General features: G+C 53.5%; 1 protein-coding gene across 1 annotated transcript in view; it reads right to left on the bottom strand.

The window, feature by feature from the left end:
- Window positions 1-24,822, bottom strand: part of PIP4K2A (phosphatidylinositol-5-phosphate 4-kinase type 2 alpha) — a 142,007-nt gene extending 117,185 nt beyond the window's left edge. The window contains 1 exon segment of the mRNA XM_058297857.1: window positions 24,607-24,822. Within this exon segment, the coding sequence (XP_058153840.1) occupies window positions 24,607-24,750 (144 nt within the window). The 5' untranslated portion in view covers window positions 24,751-24,822.
- Window positions 24,823-26,209: the final 1,387 nt, after the last annotated feature.

Below are 26,209 nucleotides of genomic sequence, written 5' to 3'. Positions count from 1 at the left end.
GAGCCGCTGCCCGCGGAAGCAGACGGAGCGCAGCACCGCGCAGAAGGGGTCCTTATGAAAAGAGAGGAGCACCCCTCTGCAGAAAGCGTTGGTTCTTTCATTTGATAAGATCATATTGCAATTGCTAAAAATCACAGGCAGAGAGGGGGAATCCTAATTTCAGATACTAGTACCATTCTGCTACAGTAGGGCTGGCAAACGTTTTCTGCAAAGGGCCAGATGGTAAATAGAATAAGCTTTGCAGACCATTTCATATGAAAGCGGTCAAAGGCGATATGCAAAAAGACGGTGTGGCTGCTTGACACAAATTAGAATGCCTATAACTCTCATGTGTCACGAAATATGCTTCTTTTAAAATTTTTAACGATTTAAAACTGTAAAAACCATCCTCAGTTCATGGGCCATACAGAAACAGGCAGGAGGCTACATGTGGCCTGTGGGCCATTATTTTATCATATTCAAAAGACACACTAGAATTGCCAAAGGGGGAAACAGTTTGCAGGTTTACACACACACACACCCAAGGAGCCTGTGTGGAGCACACGACACGGTGCTACTCAAGTTTTCATTGTCTTCAAACTGCTCCGCTTAGGAGCCAATTTTGCCGTTCATTACACTCTGCTCATCACTTCAGCTACCCGTTTCCTTTCACCTGTTTACTGAAACTGAACGCCCTGATCACGCACTCCAACCTCAAGAATGCACACCCTGCCTTTATTTACTAGAAAATACCAGCAACCTAAAAATAAGCAAACTACCCCATCTTGGCCATTTTATTCATCTAGTGTTTCATTTAGCTGCTAGGACACATGACCGGTGACTTATTATTCAGAGTGTCCACTCATCTCAACGTGGTGTTGAAGACCGACACGACTTTTTAGCTAAAAAATGGGAGGAAGAGAACCCTGCTGGCTGAAGCCGCCTCGGGCAGGTGGGTGAGAAAGCCTGGAAGACACCCAGGTGCTTGTGCCTCCTGAGAGCCCCTGATCCGCACCCCACCCGATTCGCCGCCAGGTGTGTTCTCAGGGCTGGGTTAAGGCAGCCGGTTCAGGGTTACCCCACATCAAGAGCTCCTGGGGGACACTGGGAACCCTCTCCAGGTGTGTGGGGAGACACAGACGCCCAAGGATCTTCAAATCCGCCTCACCTGCACCTGAAAAGACCTCACCTGCACCTGAAAAGACCTCACCTGCACCTGAAACTACCGCAGGAAGACCACACCTGGGAAATGAAAGGTGTGCAGTCGGCTACCTGGTACTTGGAGGCCTTTTTTTTTTTTTTAAATTTATTGAAATATATCACTCATACACAAACATACATAAACAATAAGTGTATAATAGTTGTGAACTCTGGAGGCCTTTTGATCACACCAGGCTCTCTTGGCTCCTTCTGTCTTTGCCAGGCATGGGCCATCTCCAGTACAAAAGCAGGAGGGAAGGGCGAGGAGGAGGGCTTTTTAAGACCAGGGCACAGCACACGTGCACACGAAGGGCAGGACTCACTGCTCAATACCCGTCACTACGAGCAGGTGCGCGAGAGGACGCTTTTCAAACAGAGCCGAAGCTATCCTTCGGTGTCTTAATACTATTCAACTTTTACATTTTCACTTCACTATGTATTTTTTAAATTGTGTTGTGGTAATTTTATTGCCATAGGTAAGTAAAATTTGCCATTTTAACCATTTTTTCAATTTTATTGATACATATTAATATAGCATAAATCCACCCAAAGAGTACAATCAATGATATTCAGCGTACGCTCAGGTTTGAGCATTCCTCACCCCAATCACTCCCAGAGCACTTTCATAATTCCAATAACAATAATAAACAAAAACAAAACTCATCACTCCCAATCTCTCTATGCCCCGCCTGGTGTACACAGCTGCTATTCTTTTTCCCTCTCCCTAGTATATTTGTACTTCTACATGTACAATTTGGTGGCATGAATTACATTCACAATGTTGTGCAACCATCACCACTATCTGTTTCCAAAATCCTTTCATCACCACAAACAGAAACTGTACCCATGAATGATAAATCCCCACTCTCCCCTCTCCCCGGCCCGGCAACCTGCCGCCCCCTTGCTCTATGAATTCGCCTGCCCTAGATATTTCATATGGAAGCGGAGCCACACAATACGCATGCGTCTGTGCCTGGCTTATTTCATCAGCGTGGTGCGCTCAAGGTTCATCCACGCTGTAGGATGCAGCGGATCCACATTCCTTTTTATGGCTGACTAATACTCCACGGCACGCTGGACCGAGTTCTGTTTATCTAATTGCCTGTGGATGGACACTTGGCTTGCGTCCACCTCGGGCTGTTAGGAACACTAATACGCATCGTTTTGACATGCATTATGCATGAGTGGCTGAGCACTTTAAATCTCATCTCTTCCCTGTTACTGATCCTGAGTCGCCCATGAGGCGGCTGACGCCCGAGCCCTGTCTGCTGAGCACCGAGGAGGAGGAGGGCAGGTGGGCCGTGCAGGCAGGGCGGTGGGCTGTCCAGCGCTGCCGCCTCACGGGGCCAACACAGCCAGGCTGCTTCTCTCTGGGCTGCCCCAAGCTGTAGAATGGGAAAAATAAACAACGTGTCCCCTTCTCCGTGCTACACTGAGGCTGGGTGAGATGGCAACACGGAAACTGCTCTCGGAGCCACAAAGTAGTAAAGCGATTTCATTTTATTTTTTTAAAAATAACTTTATTTTCTAACAAATCAATTCTATTGATACATATTAATAAAGCATAAATCCATCCAAAGTGTACAATCAGTGGTATTCAATGTAATCACATAGTTCTGCATTCATTGCCTCAATCATTCTTAGAGCACTTTTGTTATTGCAATAATAATAATAGTAAATAAAAAACAAGCAAACAAACAAAACTCATCACCTCTCAATTTCTCCATGTTTCCCCTGCCGTACATAGCATCTATTCTGTTTCCTTCTCTTAAGTATATTTGTACTTACATTTTGCAAAGACAATTTTATATATGCAATATCACCCATATTCTTGTTTTTGTTTTTGGCTCTTATATTTATTTATTTTTTATTTTTTTGTCTTTATTTTTTTAATGTTACCATTTTACCTTCCACTTTCCCTCCTCAGGCAGCAGGAACCAGCTTCCGATCAGCCCTGCGGGGTTTGATGAGTTTGCTAAGCCTACGCTTTGGTTTTCAATCACCTCATCTTTGAAGATAGTCCTTTTGGTTTTATCCCCTTCCGTACACTAGAACCTCTCTAACAGCCTCTCTGGTCACCTTTCCTGGATCTCTTATCGCTTTCCTACCAACAGTGAATTAAACAAATACCCACGCAGAATGGAGTTAAAACGTACCGTCTTGAGATATTTCCTTACTCCTGTCCTCCAGCTGCCCGGGTTTCCGTGCGGTCAGCCAAGTGCCCATTAGAAATAGTTCGGATGCTCTCTCTGAAATAGACACACCAAGCCTGGAGCCTGCTCTCCTGAGTGCACCGCTGCGCGTTTTTCCGTAGATTATTTAGTAGGCCGACCTGTCCGCCCCCAGCCTCAGATCCCAGGCAACCCCTCTCCTGGGTCATTCCCCCACTCACTCTGTTTTACTATCTACAAATGCTTAATACGAGGCTGTAAACTCAGGTCTTTCGTATTAAAAGCCAGCATCGATGCTATGGTAACACAAACACTAAGTGCCCTTTGCTCTCAGAGCCAGGCCCTCTACTTTCTTTTTCTTTTTTCTTTTTGTTTGGGTCCCTTTACTTTTGCCAAGGGAAATCGTTTTTCAAAACGTTTTTAAGGGAAGCGGCCGTGGCTCCATCAGGTGGGCTCCCGTCTACCATATGGGAGGCCCTGGGTTCATGTCCCGGGGCCTCCTTGTGAAGGCAAGGCTGGCCCGTGTGCCACGGAGAGCTGGTGCAGCAAGACGAAGCAACAAAGGGAAACGAGCAGATACAGAAAAAACGTGCAGCGAATGGACAGAGAAGAGGCAGCAAAGAAAGGAACAAGCCATGGGGGGGGGGGGTAAATAAATAAATAAATCTTTAGGAAAAAAGTTTTCAAGTTTATGGCTCCCCTGCTCAAAAGTGTCCCCCCAAGGCTGTCTGCCATCTCCCTTCGAGCTGTACGTGTGTCCGCAGACTGCCGAGCACACATGGCGCACCTGGTCATTTAGGCAGAGCTTTGCCTGCCGGCTAACCTTGTCCTCATCATGGAACTTCCTGCCTTGAAAAAAGAAACGACTCTGGGGGAGCACGCCGCAGCCCCCGCCCCACGCGGCACGGCTCCAGCTCCCCAAGGCCCAGGTCCCGGCCGGGACACCCCAGAGTCCCCGCCAGCTGGGCTGATGGCCCACGGGAGGGCCCGGCCAGCGTGGGCCATGGCCCGAGGTCCCGTGGCCTCCGGGGAGGGCGCCCGCGGCGAGGCCCATGGGTGCGTGCTGCCCCCCAGCCTGCCGCCGCCGCCCCATGGAGGCCGGGCCTGTGGGGTGACGCGCCCCGCCGGCCCCAGGCGCACACGGCTGCTTCCCTGGGTGTCATCACCTCCTTGGCGCCGGTCCAGCGGCGTCAAGCGGTGGGTTGGTTAAGGGTTATGTTTAGATTTGTGGACGAGACAGATCGAAGGACAAAAACAAGAACAGCTTACGCCCCGCACTGATCCCGCCGTCCACCCTCAGCAGACCCACCTGCGGGTGCCTTTTCAATAATCAATAATAATCAGCGATTCTTAAAACGGTTCTGTTCTACCTGGAGGGTGTTCAAAGGTATGGAGCGGCCGTTGTCACTCAGAATTTCATAAACAAGGGGTTGAATTCGGGGTGAATCCACCTGCACCCGCAGGCCTTCCCCACTTCCCCGGAGTCGCCTCGTTATTACGGCCTCGCTGGACCCCGTCAGTGGACCCCCGGTTCCTCTCAGGGTGCTGAAGAGTGCGATCAGCAGGTGTCAAAGTTTATTTTCTTCCTGGCAGTTATTCCAGGTTAAGAGGCCAATAAATTATTGAAGAAATTATGTTCTTTTTGCTTTAAGAAGACGGGAAAGGCTGGTAATGTTTTACATTTCTTGGGTTGCCTCGGCTAGGTCAGGCCATTCGAATCTCACATGCCTGGAAACACCCGGATCTCCAGGGCACATTCTGTGTCTCACCCCACGGCGCACGTGGGCTCTTACACTGACCGGTGGAGCTGTCCCGTGTTCACAGGTTAACTTCCTGTAAGTTAAACGTGACATTTCCACGTGCTTACGATGCCCCAGTAATGTACAGTTCAAGAAAACAAGAGCAGGTCAGGTGATAAAAAAGGATGAAGGAAAGAACGTATCTTGGGATAACGTCACCTGAGCTTACATCAGGTTACGAAAGACTACTCCATGGGTAAAATCCACCTGGAGAGAGAGGAACCTGAAGCAGGAACTAGAAGCCTCATCGGATACGGAATACGGTTCTTACTTTATTACAGGTGAAAACAACGCCCACCAAAATGAAAATGATTCCTATTTTTTTTAAAGAAGAAGAAAATTTTTCAACTACGGTAAGAAAGCGATACAAATGTTTAAAAGTGGAAATTGACAACATAGCTCTAAATAGAATACAGCATCAACAGAGGACAGGATTCTCAACAGACTCGAAATGAAGACGACTGTCTCCCAGCCCTGCCCAGGGCCCCGGACAACTAGCACGAAGCGGAGAATCACTTTACAGACCTGGCTGATAGGTTTCTTCGGTGGCAGCGACAGCATGCAGTGGGAAGCCACACGGGCCTTAGAGCAAGAAATACTTTAACTCATAGAAGCTGTGGCACTTGGAACAACATTCGGGCGCTGACTCCATTATAGTAACCCTGATTGCAGAGTTACTATTTTGGATGGAGTACAATAGAGTGGTTTGCTTGTTATTAGCATGGCCACAGAGGCATTCCAATTCCCGTAAGTTCCTTACATTTATGCACACCAGGACGCAAGAAGAAAAAGAGCCGGGCAGTTATAATTTATCACACATCTCCAACGATCGAGTACAATCAGGAGCTAGATTCCAGGCAGGAGCCACTGAGAGATGATTTTTCTGTAACTTTAAAAACACTGGCCTGCCTTCCTCCTTCTTCCTCGGCAGGGTCTCCACCCGGGAGGTTTCGCAGCCGGGGCGTTGGCGGGGCCCTGCAGCCTGGGAGCTGGCCGCCCTCCTCTCCTGGCCTCCTGCTCCAGGCCCCCACCTGCCTGCCGGGAGGGGCGCCCTTTCACCGGCGGCAGCCCGAGCGCTCTCCTGCACGGCCAGTTAACGCGGCGCCGGCATCTGAGAGTGCTCTGAGACCCGAGCTGCAGGCCACCCGTCCCTCAGACGAGGGCAACGCAGGCCCGTCCCTCAGACGAGGGCAATGCAGGCCTGTCCCTCAGACGAGGGCAACGCAGGCCCGGCTCGCCCTGTGAGCCACGCCGAGTGATACGCAGCGCCAACCTGGAAACGCGAGCATGAAGGTATCACTTTGCAAAAGGGGGAACCACGCGATACGAGCTGACGAGGCACAGCCTCTGCCCGCGGACGGCGTGGCCACAACCCCGCAGGGGCTCTGTGCATGGCTCAAGCTTCCCGCCAGCAAGGTTTTCAGGCAAGAATGCCTGACCAACAAAAGCAGGCTCCCTGGAAGGACACCACTGGAAAAGGCCAGGATTTGCTTACTTTTTTCAAATACTGGAGCCCTGCAGAAAGGAAGAGAAGTGGTGTGATCACTTATCCCAAGAAAACATCTTATTCTAACCAGTTCTTTAAATCTGCATTGATCTGAACCTTACCAGCATTTTAACAACAGGACCAACATCCACAGGAGCAGCTAGCATTTACGCAGAGATTATTGCGTGTGTGTCAGGCATTGTTCAAAGGGACTCAAGTAGATGAACTCAACTAATCCTCAACACTATCCTGTTTGGGGCGTGGGGGGAGAATGAGCTAGATGTTAATCCTGTCCCCACTGTACCCACGAGGGGATTGGGGCACAGAGAGGCTAAGTAACTTGCCAAGGTCACACAGCTAATAAAAGGTAGGACCTGAATGTGAACTCAGGTCACCTGACACCGAAGCCTGGCCCCCTAACTGCAGTGCTGAGTCCCCTCCCCTAAACTTCTAATACCACTTCAGTCATACCCAAAGCACTAGGCTCTCCCTCCTCGGTAATAACCTAACTCCACTGATTTCTTTATTTTGAGATTATTTACCGTCTATGTATTTCTATGAATCGGAAGGTTTGAAACATAACTTTGTAAGATTTTCATTACATGCTGGAACAAGGGACACAAAACTAAATTATTTCCTATTTCAAGAGAAGTTTTCTTCTAGGAGCACAAACACCGAAGGAGGAAGAACACAACGTTCCCCGAGGGCACTATGGTTGCTAGCCCGCCTAGCATGCTCTACCTCGTCTTTTTTTTTTTTTTAAAGATTTATTTTTATTTATTTAATTCCCCTCCCCTCCCCTGGTTGTCTGTTTTCTGTGTCTATTTGCTGCATCTTGTTTCTTTTTTTTTTAAAGATTTATTTATTTTATTTAATTTCCCCCCCTCCCCTGGTTGTCTGTTCTTGGTGTCTGTTTGCTGCGTCTTGTTTCTTTGTCCGCTTCTGTTGTCGTCAGCGGCATGGGAAGTGTGGGCGGCGCCATTCCTGGGCAGGCTGCACTTTCTTTTCACGCTGGGCGGCTCTCCTCACGGGCGCACTCCTTGCGCGTGGGGCTCCCCCACGCGGGGGACACCCTTGCGTGGCAGGGCACTCCTTGCGCGCATCAGCGCTGCACATGGCCAGCTCCACACGGGTCAAGGAGGCCCGGGGCTTGAACCATGGACCTCCCATATGGTAGACGGACGCCCTAACCACTGGGCCAAAGTCCGTTTCCCCGTCTTGTTTCTTTGTCCGCTTCTGTTGTCGTCAGCGGCACGGGAAGTGTGGGCGGCGCCATTCCTGGGCAGGCTGCACTTTCTTTCGCGCTGGGCGGCTCTCCTTATGGGTGCACTCCTTGCGCGTGGGGCTCCCCTACGTGGGGGACACCCCTGTGTGGCACGGCACTCCTTGGGCGCATCAGCACTGCGCATGGCCAGCTCCACACGGGTCAAGGAGGCCCGGGCTTGAACCGCGGACCTCCCATGTGGTAGGCGGACGCCCTAACCACTGGGCCAAAGTCTGCTTCCCTCTACCTCGTCTTATTCTCGTAATGAGACAGCGAGAAACAGCAGCCCCGTTTTACAGAGGAGGCCGCTGAGCTTGGAAGGACAAGGCAGCCCAAGGGTCAGTGGAGCAGCGCGTGCAGCAGCCTGGCCCCAGAGTCCAGTCTGTGTGACCAAGGCTGCCTCGATTGTGAAATCAACCCAGCTCCTCCAGCCAAGAAAAAAAAATGACGACGGGATTCAAAGCAAACACAGAAGGCGGGTACGAGCCGGCCGCGGGGGCCGGAGCCGTACGCGCCATGCTTCCTCGACGGGCGCCTGAGCGCACCGCTCCTAGGCGATCCCACGACCCCGAGGGCGGCAGAAAACCCGTCCTTTGGGGACGGCCTTGGAAGCGCTGGTGCTTCTGTGCCGCCAAGGCCACATTTTACTCCAGTGCAGCTCAGGGTGACAGCAGGACCTGGTGGAACCCCCAGCCCCCCTCCCCTGCCCTCGTCACCCCCACCCGCCCAGCACTTGCACCAGCTCCCTGGACCCAGCTTTATTCTTATCCTCTCCTTCTCCTCACAGAATTCCTCATCTCCACTCCAGCATATTTTATTGGATTTGTATCTTCCTGCAAAAAGTGAGTTAGTTGTTTTTTCAGCTTTTCTCCAGAAGTGCTTACGAAATTTTTGGTTTACTTGCATGGCTCGTTATTCCTGACTCTTCATCACAGGGGAAAAAGCACTCACGCCATCATCTGTGCCAAGCAGAAATCTATAAAGCCATAAATGGCTCATTACTCACATCCACCCGCCGGTCCACAAACAACGAGGAGGCTTTCTCCAGTGTGTCCACAGTGGAGCGCCACTGCCAACGTCCTCAGCTGTGGACACCCGTGATACTTCCCACGCCCACTGACAAGGGAGAGCTGCTGAAAGCATCTCACAGCTCGGGCCAGACGTGGACTTCCTTGTGGTCAACCTGGACCAAGCCTGAGACTCGCCGGCGCCGTGGACGCGAGGAGCCGCCTGACGTCCGGCGCGCGCTGGGGGCTGCGGGGGTGAGCCGCGCTTCGAGTCAGACACGCGGCAGGAGCCGGGTCTAGACCCTCCTCACCTCGGCGGGCAGGGGGCACCCCTGCCTTCAGCATCGTCCCCCGGGCTCTCCAGCTCGGCAGCTGGGTGGCACATGGGAGAACACGAGTAAAAGTGCTTCCCGAGAAAGGGCCAGGCCTGCTTGACCTTCCTCGAGGCAGAGGGGCCCCAGCCCGCCCTTGGGCCAGCAGTTTAGGCTCTCACTCCTCCCAAGACCCCAAGGCACCTGTGGCCAGAAAATGTGCCTACAGGCACTGCACCGTCACCTCAATCTGTCACCCAACTGGATGAAGTTCTTGAGAGCCACCCGGTATTCAAGCGCTGCCTCTGAACACGGCCAGCTTAGGGGAAAGCCATGTCCCTGGGCTGGGTCCCATTTTGCCCTTGACCTTCACAGCACTTGGTAATAAACAGGAACATCCAGAAAGTTCTGTCTTCTTTTAAGCTATTGGGGGCATTTGTTTTCTTGCCTGTCCTCCCATTAGACAAGGACAGCTACATCTCAGTTACGTCAGGACTGCTGAGAAACTCAGACCTACGTTTTGCGCTCAACTGAGCTTTCCTTAACCAGGCTTATGTCAAGTTTTGTGTTACACGCGTATTCCTCCCCCGCTCTTTACAACCTGGTATTTTTACCCTGAAGGGTTTTTATTTTATCTACATTTCATCACTAAACATTTCACAAGCTTTCCCAGAGCCAACCAGTCAGGAGGATTTCGTCATCACAGAGTCAGCCGAGAGCAATTCTACAGGGCATCTTGATTCACTTACAAGGCTACTTCTCAGGAAATGAGAACCTATTAATACGTGTCTCCACATTTCAGGAAGAGCTGGACTACGCATGCGCCTGCGGCCAGAAAGGAGGGAGAAAGAGGAAACTGGAGATGAATTCAAGGCCATATGCTTGGCAAGCAAAGGCCAGAGCAGAGAGATCTGAGGAGGGAATCTGTCTTCCGAAGTCGGATGGGCAGCTGCTGGCCACCCGAGCTGAATCCAGAGCGCGAGACCGGATGCCGAGGAGGGACAGAACGCTCGCCCGGCTCCACCGCGGAACAGGCACACCTGCGCGTCCCGGAAACCAAACAGCTGGTGAGGCCTGCGCTCGCCTGGTTGCAGGGGCCCTCGAGGCTAGGCACGTGGTCCCTCCAGCTCCCCGGAAAGACAACCGCGTCTATCCCGAGACCTAGCGTGTGCTCCTCAGACAACCACACACCAGCACCAGGGTTTTGGCACAGCCCTCAAAATCCACGGCCCTCTCGCACCAGCACACCGCGACAAAAACGAGTGAGAAAAGAGTGCTTACAGGTTTTCAAAACTGTCCAGTTCCCCATAAACAGAGCATCTTGCACTAAGTACAGGGACCTTATCTTAAAAAACACAAAGTGAAGGTCACTTCTTGATGGAACAGATGGGAGGACTGAGCTTCTGAGTTCTACAGAAGAGGACAAAATACACGAAGATGGGACAAACGCCCAAAGGCTGGACAACCATGACACCAGTCCTTCCGGGAGGGGGCAGGCGGCCGCCTGCACGGAGGAGGGCACGGGGCGGGCGGTCCCGCTGCTTCCCTGCCAGATTTGTGCCTTTTCGCTGGGTGGTCACTCTGCACCCAGCCGCTGTGCCCTGAAGGCACGAAGCAGCCCAGCCTCGGATAAACGAGCACTCGGATGTGCGTAAGTGGAAGAGGCAGAACAGCTGTAGATGGGCGAGGAGGGCGCCGAGCACCGCTCTTGTCTTCCGTCCAGCCCTGGGGACACTGACACGAACGTGGTGCAAGGGCGTTTGAATGCCTGATCAGAGAACAAAGAATGCTCTCCCTTAGCATATAACGTGCCCCTTTTGCCCTTAGCTGACCTGACTTGTGTTCCGTTACCTGCAACCAAATGCACTCAGAACGAGGCACTTCTGCTAACACACCTACTTGCCACCTGTTTGCACAATTACCTGCCTACCTTCTTCCCGGGAGGGCTGTGACAGGCCCAGCTCTCTATTTCCTTCTCTAAGGGCCTGTTCATTATCTAATATTTAGTAAATGATCAATAAATGTTTGCTGGATGAATAAAAGGGTCTTATTCAGAAGATCTATTTAAGAATATTCTTTGAACGGGTAATAAAATTCTTCCCCTTTGTACACGAATACAAAGCTTTAAATCCGTTACGAGAAGACCGGTGCTTTTAAGTTGTTTGCCTAATATTGGTGATGGATTTATGCTGACAAAGCCAGCACACTTTCAGGAAAGAACTCATCTATAAGACAGTTGGCTTGAGTTGGAGGTGAGGCCTCTTAGAATTTAGGGGACTGTATACTGAAACACCTGTACAAAGACCTCGTACCCCAGATTGTCCAGTATGATTTCAATCTTTTCAATACAGATTATTAGTTGAAAATAATTGTGCCTTAATTTATAGTCATTTGTAGGAATTTTCATATATATATGCATACACACACAAAGCCTCATATAATGTCATGTGTCCAATTCTTTCTGAAAAAGTGATCAAACTATAGTATATATAAAACCAAAAGCTGACTTTTCAGGTAGGTGCAGGCCTTACAAGAAAATACTATATTCAACTTTGGATTTTATCAGTCAGAAGGGATGCCAAAAGTGAGTGTGAAGGGTTGGAAAATAGAAAAAGCAACCTGAAGAAATCAAGATTGATTTTGTCTACTGACTTGACAGGTGAATGGTGACTTGACAGTCCTTTTACTAAATGAAGGTTCATGAAATGATGGGGGTCGGAGGGAACTAGGCTTAAATACCTGCAGGGAAAAACAAGGGAAAAGTTTGATTTTAAGATTCTTTTCAAAGGGTAAAGGTTTTATAAGAAAAATGAAACGAGTTCATAGAAGATTCAAGTGTCTTAAGTAACAATCTCTAGTCTTTGGGGCCTACTGCTGAAATCTAGCAATCAGCATGGATGGTTTGAAAGCTAGAGATTCTACCCTGCCAGGTACAGCTTGCTTTAGAGAGGGGGAAACTTCCATACAAACAGCATTCCTAATTTCTGCAAGCATTGTACAAAAGCACACAAGAAGCAGAACTAGTAGAGAATTACATACAAGTTATCACAAACTGTACCGGAAAACACCTCAAAGCAGGCAAACCAACTATTAAGTTACTGGTAGAACCTTTGATAGGAAAAGAACACTTTTTCCAAAAATGAGGCACCAGTTAAAGCTGGACCATTAAACCACATCTTGGGGATCTATTTAGGTGGGTGGCATCAAAGGCTGAATGAAGCTGTGTTGATCTATAAACTGTAACACTGGTGAAGATTTCAAAATAAGGAACGTAATACTTTCCATATATTACTCACACGGATGCAGATAATACAGACTCTATTTATGTAACAGCCCCAAACATAACAACACAGTGAGAGTATGACTCAAGCATCCAAGGCAGAAAGCTGGGGTCGCCTTCAAACCCTGCCCACCTACTCCGTGACACCAGGGCCACGCCCAGCTGAGAGGCTCGAGAAATGTCTCGGGGGCACATCGGTGCTCTGTGTTACCAACACCCTAGAGTGTGGCACCCAGCACCTCCCACCCACAAGACTGTCGTCACTCTCCCCCCTGCTTACCAACCCAACCTCAGGACTGCCCCAGAATCACCCTCTCCAACAGGGCTTTGGCTTGTCACACCCTCGCTAAAGAAACTTTGATGGGGGATTTTCACTTCTGCTAACAGAGGCGGAACTAGGTTATTCGGATCAACCCTGCCCCTGGAAACAGCTGAGAACACAGAATATTGTTTAAGACACCTTCTTAAAGGCATCTGAGAGTTGAAAGAGTGGGAGAGAGCTACCTTGCCCAAATCTCCCTGGACGCTGGTAGAAGAGCAGTAAACCGCTCATGGAAGCCACTTCAGCTCATCGACTTCAGTTTTGAGGCCCACGTGGGTTGAGAGGAAGTCAAAGCCCAGGGCCCAACTAAGGTGGGGCGTCTAATAGGAAACCCTTCTCCCCAAGACTAGGATCCAAAAGGGCCAGACCCTCAGGGTGAACCAAAAATAAACCTACCCCATACCCAGGGAACTGCAGTCCAAATTTATACCACCAGGGAGTCCAAAATATCCCAAGCTGTGAATTTGAAATGGTCGTGCTCTGAGTGCCCCTAAGCACCTGGAGAAAAACAGACAAATTCTCCCTGGAAGTAAACACCTTCACACCAAGTCTCAAAGAATCCTCCCCAATACTTTCCCAAGGAAAATGAGCAGATCATAACCAGAAATAACTAAGCATACATGGGAACAAGGCACCATAAGTAAGAACCAGCAGAAACAGAACACAGTGGAAAAGACCCACAAAGATTTGAGATATTGGAATTATCACTATTTTAACTTTAATTTACGGTATACTTCTGTGTACTAGAATTTTTAGAGGCATGTCTGAAGCCAGTAAAAAGACTTAAAGTATGCTGAACAAACCAGATATAATACCACACTTCACTCTTCCTTATAATAATGTCTCAAATTTTTGGAAATGCATCCATGTTTTCACACGATTCACTTCCTAGCCCTACAACATTCTAGTGTTGCATGAGAGGCTGTTTCCTCTCTGAAACTTCTCTCTTGTGTTCACAAGGCAAAGTTCTTGCCTGCTGCTGTAAACATAAGCTTTCTTTGGCATCAGCATGCGGTTACACCACACTGCTTATCACCAACTTGCAGCAAGTTTCCCCCCACTCTCTAACGCACTGAACGACCCACTCAGAATGCTCTAAAAATTGTTCTCTATCATAGCAAAAATAGGAAGTTGACAACTTGATGAAAATTTAATATGGAAGGGCTCAGGGCAGACCAGTTGGGTGCTAATGGCCTACAGCTCAGCGCCCCAAGCCTCTCATTCGATCCTCAACATTTCCTGGGTGCCTCCCATCTACAAGCCCTGACCTGGGTGTGACATCACAGCAGGAAATAAGACAAGGAAGGCCTCAGCGGCTATGGAACCGACATTCTGGCTAAGACTATAAACTTGTAAACAACTCATTTCAGATAGTGTTAATACACATCACAGAGAAAACAGAGTCATCCGACCCTGAAGGGGCAACTTTAGATTAGGCCAGAGAAGGCAGCCTTTAGCTGCTGAGGCTGAAACGGCCAGCAGGAGCCAGCATTGAAGGATCTGGGGGAAGAAATTCCAGCTGTTTTAGTTTGCTAAAAGCTGCTGGGAGCAATATGCCAGAAACGGGTTGGCTCTTATACTGGGTGAACTCACCAGGTTAAAAGCTCACAGTCCAAGGCAATGTCCAAGCCAAGGCAGCACCACAGTGTCTCACCGAAGATCGGCAGCTGGCATTCTGGGCTCCCGCCCGGCACAGGGCCCGACGCGGTGCCTGCAGGGGTGGGCCCCTGCCTTCTCCTCCGGGCCCACTCGGCTGCGGCGAGCAGGCAGGCGGCGGCGCACACTGCCTCTGCCAGACTCTCCCCGCTCCTCTGTCCTCGTCGCTAGCTCTGCTTCAGGCTGCTCCTCCGGCCTGCATCTCTCCTGGGTGCCTCCTCTCCATTCTGTGGCTTTTTCTCCGTGTCTCCGTGTCTTTCTGCCATTTACAGAGGAGTCCAGCAGGAGGACGGGGACACACCAGGGCACGGCTCACTGCAGCCATCCAATCCAAGGCCCCCAACTGAACCCATTTGGATCGGAGGGCCCCCGCCCACAGGAAGGGACTCGCTTAAAGAACACGCGCTTCCCTGGATCCACAAAAAAACTGTCAACTGTTTTGAACGCCAGCAAAGAGAAAAGCCAGCGCAGAAGCCCCGGGCGGCTCTGGGCTTGGCTGGGGCTTGTGTAAGGAACAGAGGAGGCCAGCGGCTGGAAGAGAAGCAGTGACGGAGCGCAAGGTGGGAGGGAGGACGGGCAGGTCCAGGCCAGACCTCGCAGCCCCAGGAGAGCCCTTTGGGATTGATGCTGAAGGCAGCGGGAAGCCGCTGGGGGGTTTCGAGTGAGGAAGTGGCACGATGAAGGTCATGTTTCAGAAAGACCGTTCTGCCACTGCTTCCAGTGTTTGGACTGAAACAAGGCAAGGGGGACCAAACAGTAGGTGGGGGGGGGGGGGCTCCAGGGGAGGGGATTCAAGGGGGAGCAGAGGGAAGCACACGACTTGGGACAAGAATGGGACTTGGGGAGAAGAGAGAACTCCAGGCTGGTTCTTGGGTCTCCGAATGGAGCATCTGGGTAGTTGGTATGGTCGGGGTGTGGTGGGAGTGGACCGGGCACAGTAGGGTGGTCGGGGCGCGGCGGGCGTGGTCGGGGCGCGGTGGGCGTGGTCGGGGCACGGTGGTGGGGTGGTCGGGGCACGGTGGTGGGGGCACAGTAGAGTGGTCGCGGTGTCGTGGGCGTGGTCGGGGCACGGTGGGCGTGGTCGGGGCACAGTGGTGGGGTGGTCGGGGCACGGTGGTGGGATGGTCGGGGTGTGGTGGGCGTGGTCGGGGCACAGTGGGCGTGGTCGGGGCACGGTGGGCGTGGTCGGGGCACAGTGGTGGGGTGGTCGGGGCACGGTGGTGGGATGGTCGGGGTGCGGTGGGCGTGGTCGGGGCACAGTGGTGGGGTGGTCGGGGCACAGTGGGCGTGGTCGGGGCACGGTGGGCGTGGTTGGGGCACAGTGGTGGGGTGGTCGGGGCGCGGTGGGGGTGGTCGGGGCGTGGTGGGCGTGGTCGGGGCCCAGTGGTGGGGTGGTCGGGGCGCGGTGGGGGTGGTCGGGGCACGGTGGGCGTGGTTGGGGCACAGTGGTGGGGTGGTCGGGGCGCCGTGGGCGTGGTCGGGGCATGGTGGGGGTGGTTGGGGCACAGTGGTGGGGTGGTCGGGGCGCGATGGGGGTGGTCGGGGCACGGTGGGGGTGGTCGGGGCGCGGTGGGCGTGGTCGGGGCGCGGTGGGCGTGGTCGGGGCGCGGTGGGCGTGGTCGGGGCACAGTGGTGGGGTGGTCGGGGCGCGGTGGGGGTGGTCGGGGCGCGGTGGGCGTGGTCGGGGCGCCGTGGGCGTGGTCGGGGCACGGTGGGGGTGGTCGGGGCACAGTGGTGGGGTGGTCGGGGCGCGGTGGGGGTGGTCGGGGCCCAGTGGTGGGGTGGTCGGGGCGCCGTGGGCGTGGTCGGGGCACGGTGGGGGTGGTCGGGGCGCGGTGGGCGTGGTCGGGGCACAGTGGTGGGGTGGTCGGGGCGCGGTGGGGGTGGTAGGGGCTTGGCGGGCGTGGTCGGGTCATGGTGGGCGTGGTCAGGGCATGGGGGCAGGGAGAAGGGTCCTGTCTGGGGCAGGGCGGAGACGCCCGCCGGGTGTTGGAGGGAAGGCCTCCAGGAGGAGCTGAAGTAGCCCGGGGTGGGGGGCAGTCGGGGCTGAGGCTCTGGACTAGGGACGATCCCGTGGGTAAAAGCCGTGGCAGTGCAGAGCAGGGCGCTGGACGGAACGGGGGCCATTCCAACACGCGGGCGGACGGAGGAGGGGCCGCCGGGGAGCTGCGCGGGGGGTGGGGAGGAGAGGGCGGACGAGGGGGGCCGCGGGAAAGGTGAGCCCGGGACGCGCCGGGGAGGCTGCCCACGTGGATCCAGGGCCCCAACTCAGAACAGAAAACGAAGGCGGCGGCGGGGGCATAAACGGTCACTCTGCGATGCAGAGGTCGGGACTAAAATCCCACGGGCTCGGCCCCTGCCTGCCGGCCTCTGAAGCCCCCAAGGGACCCCAGAGCTCCACGGCACACAGTGGGAACCAGTGCCTTGTCGAGTGGGAACAAGCGCTGAATCTCCCTGTGCTGGAGGCGCAGCTTCCAACCTGGCAGGAGTGCAGTGGGGCCCGACACGGGGGAGAAGGGACCCCAGCCCCCTGACACCGGGGGAGAAGGGACCCCAGCCCCCCTGACACCGGGGGAGAAGGGACCCCAGCCCCCCCGACACCGGGGGAGAAGGGACCCCAGCCCCGACCCCAGCCCCCCCGACACTGGGGGAGAAGGGGCCACAGCCCCACCGCCTGTGGGCGCTGCCTCGTTCGTCACCACTGCCCGCAGCCTGCCCTCCCTGCCCTTCCCAGCCCCGGGTGCCAAGCTCCCAGGTCGCCGCCTCGCCTTTTCTCCCCGTCCAGGAGGAGTGAAGCACCATCCAGCCCCTGAGAGAACTGGGCCCGTCTCCCACCCCCCTCGGGTTGCCCCAGGCACCCTAGCTTCCTGCAGCCCCCGCCCATGCCCAGTAGGGCCCCAGGGCCTGGGCCTGGCACGCTGTCCCCCAAGTCCCCGTGGCTAAGTCCTCGCCTCCCCTGGCCTCTGCTCAGGGAGGCCCGAATCGGGCAGGAGTAACAGGGAAACAGAACCGACTGGACATGGGCATGGGCGTATCGAGAGTCACCATCAGGACTGGCACGTGCTGTCGTGGCGGCTGGCAAGCTGGAATCCCACAGGGCTGGAGGCTGGCAAGTCCAGCAGAGTGGGGAGGTCTGGAGCCAGAACTCTGGAGCCTTCTCCTGCCTAAGGTGGGGGGTGGGGGGGCACGAGGCAGAATGCCTTCTCTCCCCAGAACCCTCGGTCCAGCTGACTGCCGAGGCCCATGGGAAGCGCCTCCACTCCAGGCCCCCCAGCGGGTGCCGACCCCAGCGACAAAACGCCTCCACGGCCACATCCGATCCAGGGGCCTGCCCCGACACCTGGAAGCCACCACCTGGCCAAGTGGACACACGAGAGCAACCATCCAGCCGAAACTCGGCCCACCACATCTAACACCCACCCCCAGCACCCTGGCATGTGCGTCGTGTCCCCTCGGTTCTCCGCCCTGGGAGGCCAGCGAGCACGTCCTATTCATTTTGTTTGTTTGTTTATTTAAGATTTATTTTTATTTATTTCTCTCCCCTTTCCCCCTGTTGTCTGCTCTGTGTCCATTTGCTGTGTGTTCTTCTGCGTCTGCTTGCATTGTCAGGAGGCGCTGGGAAACTGCGTCTCTCTTTGTTACGTCATCTTGCTGCATCAGCTCTGTGTGTGCAGCGGCATTCCTGGGCAAGCTGCACTTTTTTTCACACGCAGCAGCTCTCCTTGTGGGGTGCACTCCTTGCACATGGGGTTTCCCTATGTGGGGCGCCCCTGTGTGGCACGGCACTCCTTGCACACATGAGCACTGCACATGAGCCAGCTCCACACGGGTCAGGAGGCCCTGGGTTCGAACACTGGATTCTCCATATGGTAGGTGGACGCTCTATCAGTTGAGCCATGTCTGCTTCCCACGTGCTATTCATTTTGCATCCCAAGTACATCTTGCATGGTTTAGAAAGCAAACAACAACAAGCAAAAACAGTAAGCTATCGCATCAATACCACCACACCTGCAACTAATGAATTCAAGTAGGATTTTTTGACACCCCAAACCTCCAAATGGCTGGTGTAGGTGTTAAAGACACAAGAAAGAACATTATAGCAAAATAGTTAAAGTAAAGCAAAGACACAAGAAAACTCCTAAAATAACTCATAACACAAAGATGCGCCAGGTCGCCACAGTGCGGCAGTGACGCTTGGCTGGGAAGACAAAGCAGCAATGCTTTAACTGGCATTTTTTATCATTCAAAATGTTTTGTTTTGTTGTGTTTTTTAAAGATGATGCTGACAGCTAACATCTATTCAGAACTGACCATGAACCATGAACTGGTTCAACCTCTTACAAGTACTGAGTTAACCACATAACAGCCCTGTGGAGTAGGCACTATTACCTCATTTTATAAATGAGCAACTGAGAAACAGAGTGGCTATGAAACCATTTCAAGGTCACACAGCCCAACCAGTGAGGCTCCAGAGCCGGGCTGTTGGCCACCGCCAACAGGGGAATGAGAGAGACTTCCTTGGAATTCAAAGTCCCACCTGTAGGTAGGCCCTGCTTTGAACTCCCTGCAGCCGCCTCACGTTGCATCAGGTATCTGCTCTCTTCCTCCATGTTTTGAAAATAAGCAATGATTTTCTTTCTGTAAGGAGGAAAAAGGCGTCCTCGAACCGGTTGCCCCACATTAATAGCTGTGTCCCAGCACAGCTTTTAAAACTAAGGAAAGAAAGATATCAAAGACCCAGGCCCACCCAGACAGCTGGGCGGTTCGGGGTGGGTCTGAGCCTAGCACCCCACGGATGGGGACTGTGCGCCCGGCAGGTGACTGCCACCCGGGCAGGTCCCACCACGCAGGGGTCCTCCTGGCTGCGGTGGCTCGCCCCACCGCGCCCCCACCTTATTCCCACAAGGGCCTTTAACTGGGTTCCACTGAGCGCCCAAGGGGTCCATGGAGTGAGCCGGGGACCTGCAAACTTGGCAGGATGTGTCTGATTATTTCGACTTTGCTTAGAAGCGTTATCCTGACAAGGGCCCCTGGCACACACAGGGAAGGAAAGGAAGGACCGTGAGGGGACACGTGGACACAGGCTGGGAGGACTCCCCAGCAGTCCAGGAAGGGGGCTGGGTGGAGGGGAGACTGGAAAGGAAAAGAGAGTCAAGTTGAACACACAGCCTTTCCTAAACAAACCGGTGCTCCCAGCCTTTGAGAAAGAGACACCCTTCGTCATGTGAGCTTTTCCCCACCGCCTGCTCCCCCAAAAAGCAGAGCCAGGGCGGCCCCTGCAGCTCCCAGCGCGCCGGCTGGCTGCCCCCTTGCTTCCTGCCGCTCAGCCTGTGCGCCCCGCAAAGCCACGAGGTCCTCGGACGCTCAGCCTCCCCTCTGAGGTGGCGCAGGCAGACCCGCTCTCCACGCCAGCCCTGCCCTTGCTCCGGGGCTCGCAGCCCATCTTTCCCACGAGGGGGCTTCCCTTGAACATCCCACGCCGCCGGTGATTACAAACGCTCTCCCTTTGCAACCCTATCTAGGCAAGTCCTTCTCCTCGCTCTCCAGCTTCTACCACGGGGGCACAATCTTCTGATGACTCCTCACATCCAAGTCTCTGGGAAGGCTCCCCATGTCTTCAGCCTTTCCTTCTCCTTCCTGGCTGAACGGTGGCCCCGCCGCAGCAGTGTCACCTGGGCTGGTAGAAATGCAGAGTCCCAGGCCCCACCCCAGAGCCTGCCTTTTTAAAACGTCCCCAACCGATTCGAGTGCATGTTAGAATTTGAGAAGCACAGGTCTCGAGGTGGTTACCATGCTACCAGCCTAACTGTACCTGAACGGTGCAGTCAAGCTGCCCTGTTCCGTGCTGATTATGGGGCCGAGCTCTGGGGGAGCCCTGGTAACAACGATCCCCCCGTTTTCAGGAGGAGTAAACTGAGGCTCAAGTGGTTAAATCCTCTGCTCAAAGGCTCACAGCCTACTGTAAGTCATGATGGCAGGATTGGAACCAAATCTGTTGGCCCACAGACTGTTTTGCAAAATTGTACCAGTTCCAGAACTGGTTTTTCCGAGGGTATGTCTGCAGAATTAATTAGCCCTGTTGTCGGAATTTTCCCGATCAACTAAATTTAGATCGTGTTTGCTTATTACCATTCTTGCTGAAAATCTTCCCCCACAAAGAGCAGACAATCCTGCCTAAGAAAGAAAGCAAGAATCACATTCAGAAGAAGAAATCGCTGGCCAAAGGCTCATTAGTTCAGGCTAACAGATTTGATCAACGTAAAACAAAGGGTATATTCTGGTCTCAGGACATAATCCCAAATCTTCCACAAAAGATGAAAAACCAGATCCCTAATCATAAGCTTCAGGAAGGCCTGTGTGCCATTCGTCTTTCTCTGCAAAGCAAAAGGGAAAAAACAGCATGAGGGGACTATTTGGTGTGTGAATGGTTAGTTGGGTTCCATTAAATGAGTGTCAACTAATCTCTAGCTAATTTCTTACTCTAATTTAATTGGCTCATATACTCGACCCAGTCAATATCATTTCACAGTCAGTCACACCATTTAAAAAGAAATCACTGTTTCCTAGTATGGTATTTATCCACTTCAGGTCATAAATTTTGTTGAGAACGTAATAAAAGCTATGGCTGCTACTCAGAAAACTGCCTATGCACCAAGGCACCCAAAACATGGCCAGCCTTGGAAGGCAGGCTGCGGACACCCAGGGCCATCCGTGGGTCTGCAGGGGGCCACGGCCACCAAGCCGAGGCACCAGCCCCCTTGGCAGGGCAGGTGCCCAGGCCTGCTCCTCGCTTTCGGGAACGGCTCTTCCCCCAGTCCTGGGGAGGGGGCTGGCTGCCACCACCGATGCAAGCCAAACGAACCAGAAACCTTCCGTGGGAAGCCTACCGCAGAACCAGACCGCAGAGTCCCTCCTGGGAGCAGAAACCACAAAATACGAAATTCAGGTGTCCTGCAGAGAAAGCAGTCACTCGGCTATGAGCGAGAACAAGGCCAAACCCGGTGGCCGCGTCCCCTCGCACCACCCACTTGCTCCCGTCATTCCAGTAGCCCAGGCAGATAAAAAATCTTCTAGGATAGTTATTTAAAACGAGTCCTGACTTATATCACGCTGCCTCCTGCAGCACACTCTCCTAAAATTCATTTCTGAAACGCTCAACTGCCTGATTATTTTTGGTTGGATTCCAAGTGCAATAAGACAAAAGTGACTCTTCAAGTTGTTGTTTTCATTTTGGATTCTATTCCAGTCTCTGCTTAAAATACTTAAAATAAAAATTGGCACAGATCCATTTGCTGATGGGTACTGGAAGTTAGAAAGCAGTCACATATCACATTAACTGCACAGTGGTACACTTATCCCTGTCTCCCCATTGCCTAAATCAAGATTTTCATTATTACCACAATGGACTTGAAATTTTTCACCTGAGCTGCAAATTTTTACATTTCAAAGCAAATCGACTTTGACTTACTAGACTGCAATGCAGTCCACAGACAATCCATCGGCACGGTTCCCAAAGTCACCAGACCTCCTTCCCCTGGGAACCCAGCCTGGTGGCTGCTCCATTTGCAAAACCATAGCAGTTAACGCAACTTTTATTATATGCTACTACGAATCCATGGGTCCTAATATAATGCCATGCACGTACTGGACTAAAAGGAGGTGAATGGTGAAGACAGGAAAAAAAAACTTAGAAAACATTCAGCTCAACCACCTCATTTCACAGATGCAAAGAGATACGGAAAGATGTTCGCGTGCTCAAGGTCAAAGTTAGCTGGAATTAGAGAAAGAACCAGAACCCAGATCCTGCAGTACACGGGAGAGGCCCAATCTCCCACTAAGACACCCACAAGGTAACGTATTCAATTTTTTTTTTGAGGACTCTAGATTTGTGGTCATTTCTAATATGAAAACAAATCCAGATAAATTTTAAAAGCATGAAATTGCTAGATTTGTGACAAATCTCTGGAAAAGACGCTGACTTGAAGGATCTTTTCCTTCTCTGCTGTGTTTACCCAAGCATCCCCTTTAACACACCAATTCTGCTTCCTCCTTTTTCAGTACTGCTGACGCATCGATTCTCATAGCACACCATCAACGTTGGTACACAGACGGTCCTGTAAAAACGTTTATCTAATATAAGCCTAAAACTGCCCCGGAATACACAGCAAGGAAGGCTCTGGATTCTCTCTTTCTTTGTGCCTGCTTCCTCTTTTAAAAAAATAATATATTGCAGAAAATAGATTGGCATTGTGAAAAAAGAAGGCCGTGAAAGAGACCTTTCTTATGCCAATTCAACATCCTCAAAGTAAAGATATCAGGACAAAAGTATGAGACCTGTCAGCCACCTTTCCAGGCACTTTGTGTCCTATCTATGCATTTGTTGAATGAATGAATACTAAGCTTATATTATAGATTATGAAAACTTTACTCTTCTGGATGAGGATACGTACAATTGCTCATTTTTCTTGAAAGGAGAAGAAAACAACACTAAATGTACTATCTACAAATCCTATATTAGTTATAAGCCTTATAAGAAACTATTTCTAATTACCAAAAAATGGTAAAAACAAATGTAGCAATTCATAAATATTTAAGGTAGCCATATAAATGGTTACAGTAAATCATGAACAATTATAAAGTTTTAAAAATAAGCTGAAATTCAGACTAAGTCCTAGACACCACTTCCTTTTCAGCAGCATATTAATCTTTAACCAGATTAGACTCTCAGACCCACTCCCCTGACCAAGACATGAGAACTACCCAGAGCCACCTTAAACAGGCGTAAGCACTACGAGGGACTGGTCGGAAACTTTAAAACCTCTTTCTGTCCTATTACAATAATTGATTATGATTCTAATAATAATGATAAAAAGCTGAAATTGACATAACCAAACTGTAGATTTATTAGGTAGGAAGTGTTTCATTTAATGCTCCGAAATAAGCCTTAAGAGTGCTTTGAGGCGGTCAAGAAGCCTGTTTTGACAGCTTACATTCCTAACAGCTCAAGAAGTCAGGAAGTTAAAATGAACTTGAGTGGATCAGAATAGGAAGCGGATCAAAACACTGTAACCCTCTCAACCTCACAAAAACAGTCCCTCCATACAAACCACACAGATCAACCCCCACACTGGGGAAGAAAAAATGCCAATACTATGCTTTCCGGCCATTTCAAACCATTTCATTCAACTGAGCGCGCTCATCGGAAACCCAGCGTGGTCTTCGGTTATTTCCTCCACGCTGAAAAAGACCCTCAGACATCGACACCCCGAGTGCGAGGAAGCAGCTCAGCCTTGGCTGCGGAGGCTGCCAGACTGCAGCGAGTAAGGTCACGCTCCAAAGCCACAGGCGCATTTGAACTTTCCGGGCTCGGCCAGCAGCTGCGATCACGTTTCCCGAGGCTCCCCACGGAGATGACCAGCGCAGGGGCTTCGCGCGGGGAGGTCAGCAGGGCGCTCTTGGAGACGGCCATCTGCAGCCGCACAGCGCGCGGCGGCGCACCTTCCAGCACCCCTGCATGCGTTTTAAGGCCGTCCTTCCGAGCAGCCTCCTCCAGCCTCTACACCAAGCCCCCACCTGGCGCGGTCACCCGGCGACCCCTCCCCGCGCACGCCGCGCGCCCCTCTCGCGCCCCGCGGCCGCCCTTCCGCAGCCCGTGGCTGGCCCTGGGGCGCAGGAGGTGCGGGGGAGGCTCGGGCCCCGGAAGAGGCTCGACCCCTGCTGCCATCGTTCCACGGGCTCGTTCCACGTCCCCAAGGTCCCCGGGTATCCGATCACATCGCCCTAGAGGGGAAAAGGGCCCGCAGCGTAGGGCCGCCGCCCACATCAGCTCTTCGATCTCCTAGCCCCCGGGGAGGGAGGCTCCGGAGCGCCCGCCCGCGACAGGTCCGGCAGCCCCGGGGCGCACAGAGGCGAGCCCCCGCCCGCCCCGCACAAACTTCCCACGTCCGGGCTGCGGGGACGCACGGACCCACTGACGTCCCGGCGGACCCGGTTTCGGGGGCGGTGCTCGCCCCGCCGCAGCGCTCCAAGGCTGGCGGGACCCCGCGCCCCGCAGCCGGCGCTCGGGCCACGCGAGGGGGCGCCGCGGGAGGCGGCGGCGGAGGAAGGGGCCGCCCGCAGCCGAGCGCTTACCGAGTGGTTGACCCCCCACATCAGGACGCTGAGCAGCGGGTCGCTGGCCCGGAACAGCTTCACCTTCTGGGCGACGAAGTGCTTCTTCTTGGTCTTGGTCTTGCTGGCCAGGACGGAGGACCCCAGGGGGCCGGGGGTCGCCATGGCCGCCGCGGTCCCCTCCAGCGCCGCGCTCCGCCGCGGGGACCAGCCCTCTACGCCCCGGCCCGGGCCGGCAGCCGCATGCCCCGGCCCCGCGCGCCCGCCCGGCCCCGCGCCCGCCGCGCCCGCTGCGCCCTCGGCCCGGCGGCGGCTGCTCCCGCCCGCGCCCGCGCCCGCGCCCGCGCCCCGGCCGCTGCGCGCTCAGCCCCGCGGCTGGACAGGGACGCGAGCGGCTTCCGCGTTGGGCGCCGGCGTCATGACGCAGCCGGGCGGGCGGGGCGCGGGGCTGGGGCCGGGACCGTTAGGCTGCGCCTCCCGCCCGGCTCCAGCGCCGCTCCAGCGCCGCTCCCGCTCCAGCCCCGCTCCAGCTCCGGCTCCGCGCGCGCGGCGGGGTCACCCGCGCGGCAGCCCCTTCTCCTCCCCGGGGCAGGGACGGTCGACGAAGGAAGGAGGAGTGCGGGGTCCTCGCTGTCCGGGGACACAGAGTCCGGAGAGCCGGGGAGACCTGAGCGCTGGGGCGCGAGCTTGGCACCTCTTCGGCCTCCTGGGAACTTCCTGGACCTTCGTTCACCCTCCAGGTCGCCCCGGGCTGTTACTCCGGGCAGGACCCCTCCGCCCCGCCCACAGCTCTGGAGTCGCCCGCGAAAGTCGTGCCCCAGCCGCGGTGTTCCTTGCCTTCCCCCTTTCCCCTCTTCGTCCACGGAAATCTGTGCCCCGCTGCTGGGGAGTGAATTGCCTCCCCCACGGAGCCATGGTCAAGGCCGGCCGCCCGTCCTGCGGGCGTCAATCCCCTTGGTAAGGAGGACTCTTGGAGATGCTGTTAGGTAGGGTGGAGACTCCGTGAGTGGGATCGCCAAAGACCCTGTTTAGCTGAGGCCCAACTGGAGGAAGGTGGGCCTTCACCCGTGTGACCCGAGCCTAAGCAGAGGGGCTTCAGACGCAGTGGAAGCCAGAGCTCAGTGGAACTCAGAGGGGCCGAGAGACCTGGTGTGGAGGAGGACTGGGCTGCCCAGAAGGCCAGCCCTGTCTGGTCCTGGATGCTGGCATTGAAGCCCTCCAAATATGAGACCATAAACTCCATTGTTTAAAGCAGCCAGCATGTGGCATTTGTCACAGCTGCCCTGGCAGAAGAAGATACTGGCCTTATCAATAAATGCCTAAATTCTTAGCCTGGGGACAGCACAGGAAGCCGCGATTCCAAGTAAAAATCTGAGACCCCTTAAATTTCTGGGGCCGTTCCTTTGGGGCATACGTACCCTGACTCCACCCATTGCACGAGGATATTATCTGTTAATACCTGGTGGTTTGAGTCTTTTTATGGACCCCAGGAGGTTATGTTCTTGGATTGCTCCATTCCCGTAAGTGTAAAGCTAGTGCAGGGGGGACTTTTGATTAGACTCTGTTGAGGGTCATTGGATTAGGTCACTTCAGTGAGGCATGGCCCAGGGTGGGTCTTGATCCT

Source organism: Dasypus novemcinctus, chromosome 5 (assembly GCF_030445035.2).
Source record: "Dasypus novemcinctus isolate mDasNov1 chromosome 5, mDasNov1.1.hap2, whole genome shotgun sequence".
Taxonomy (NCBI): Eukaryota; Metazoa; Chordata; class Mammalia; order Cingulata; family Dasypodidae; genus Dasypus; species Dasypus novemcinctus.
This window is presented reverse-complemented; position numbering and strand designations above follow the sequence as displayed.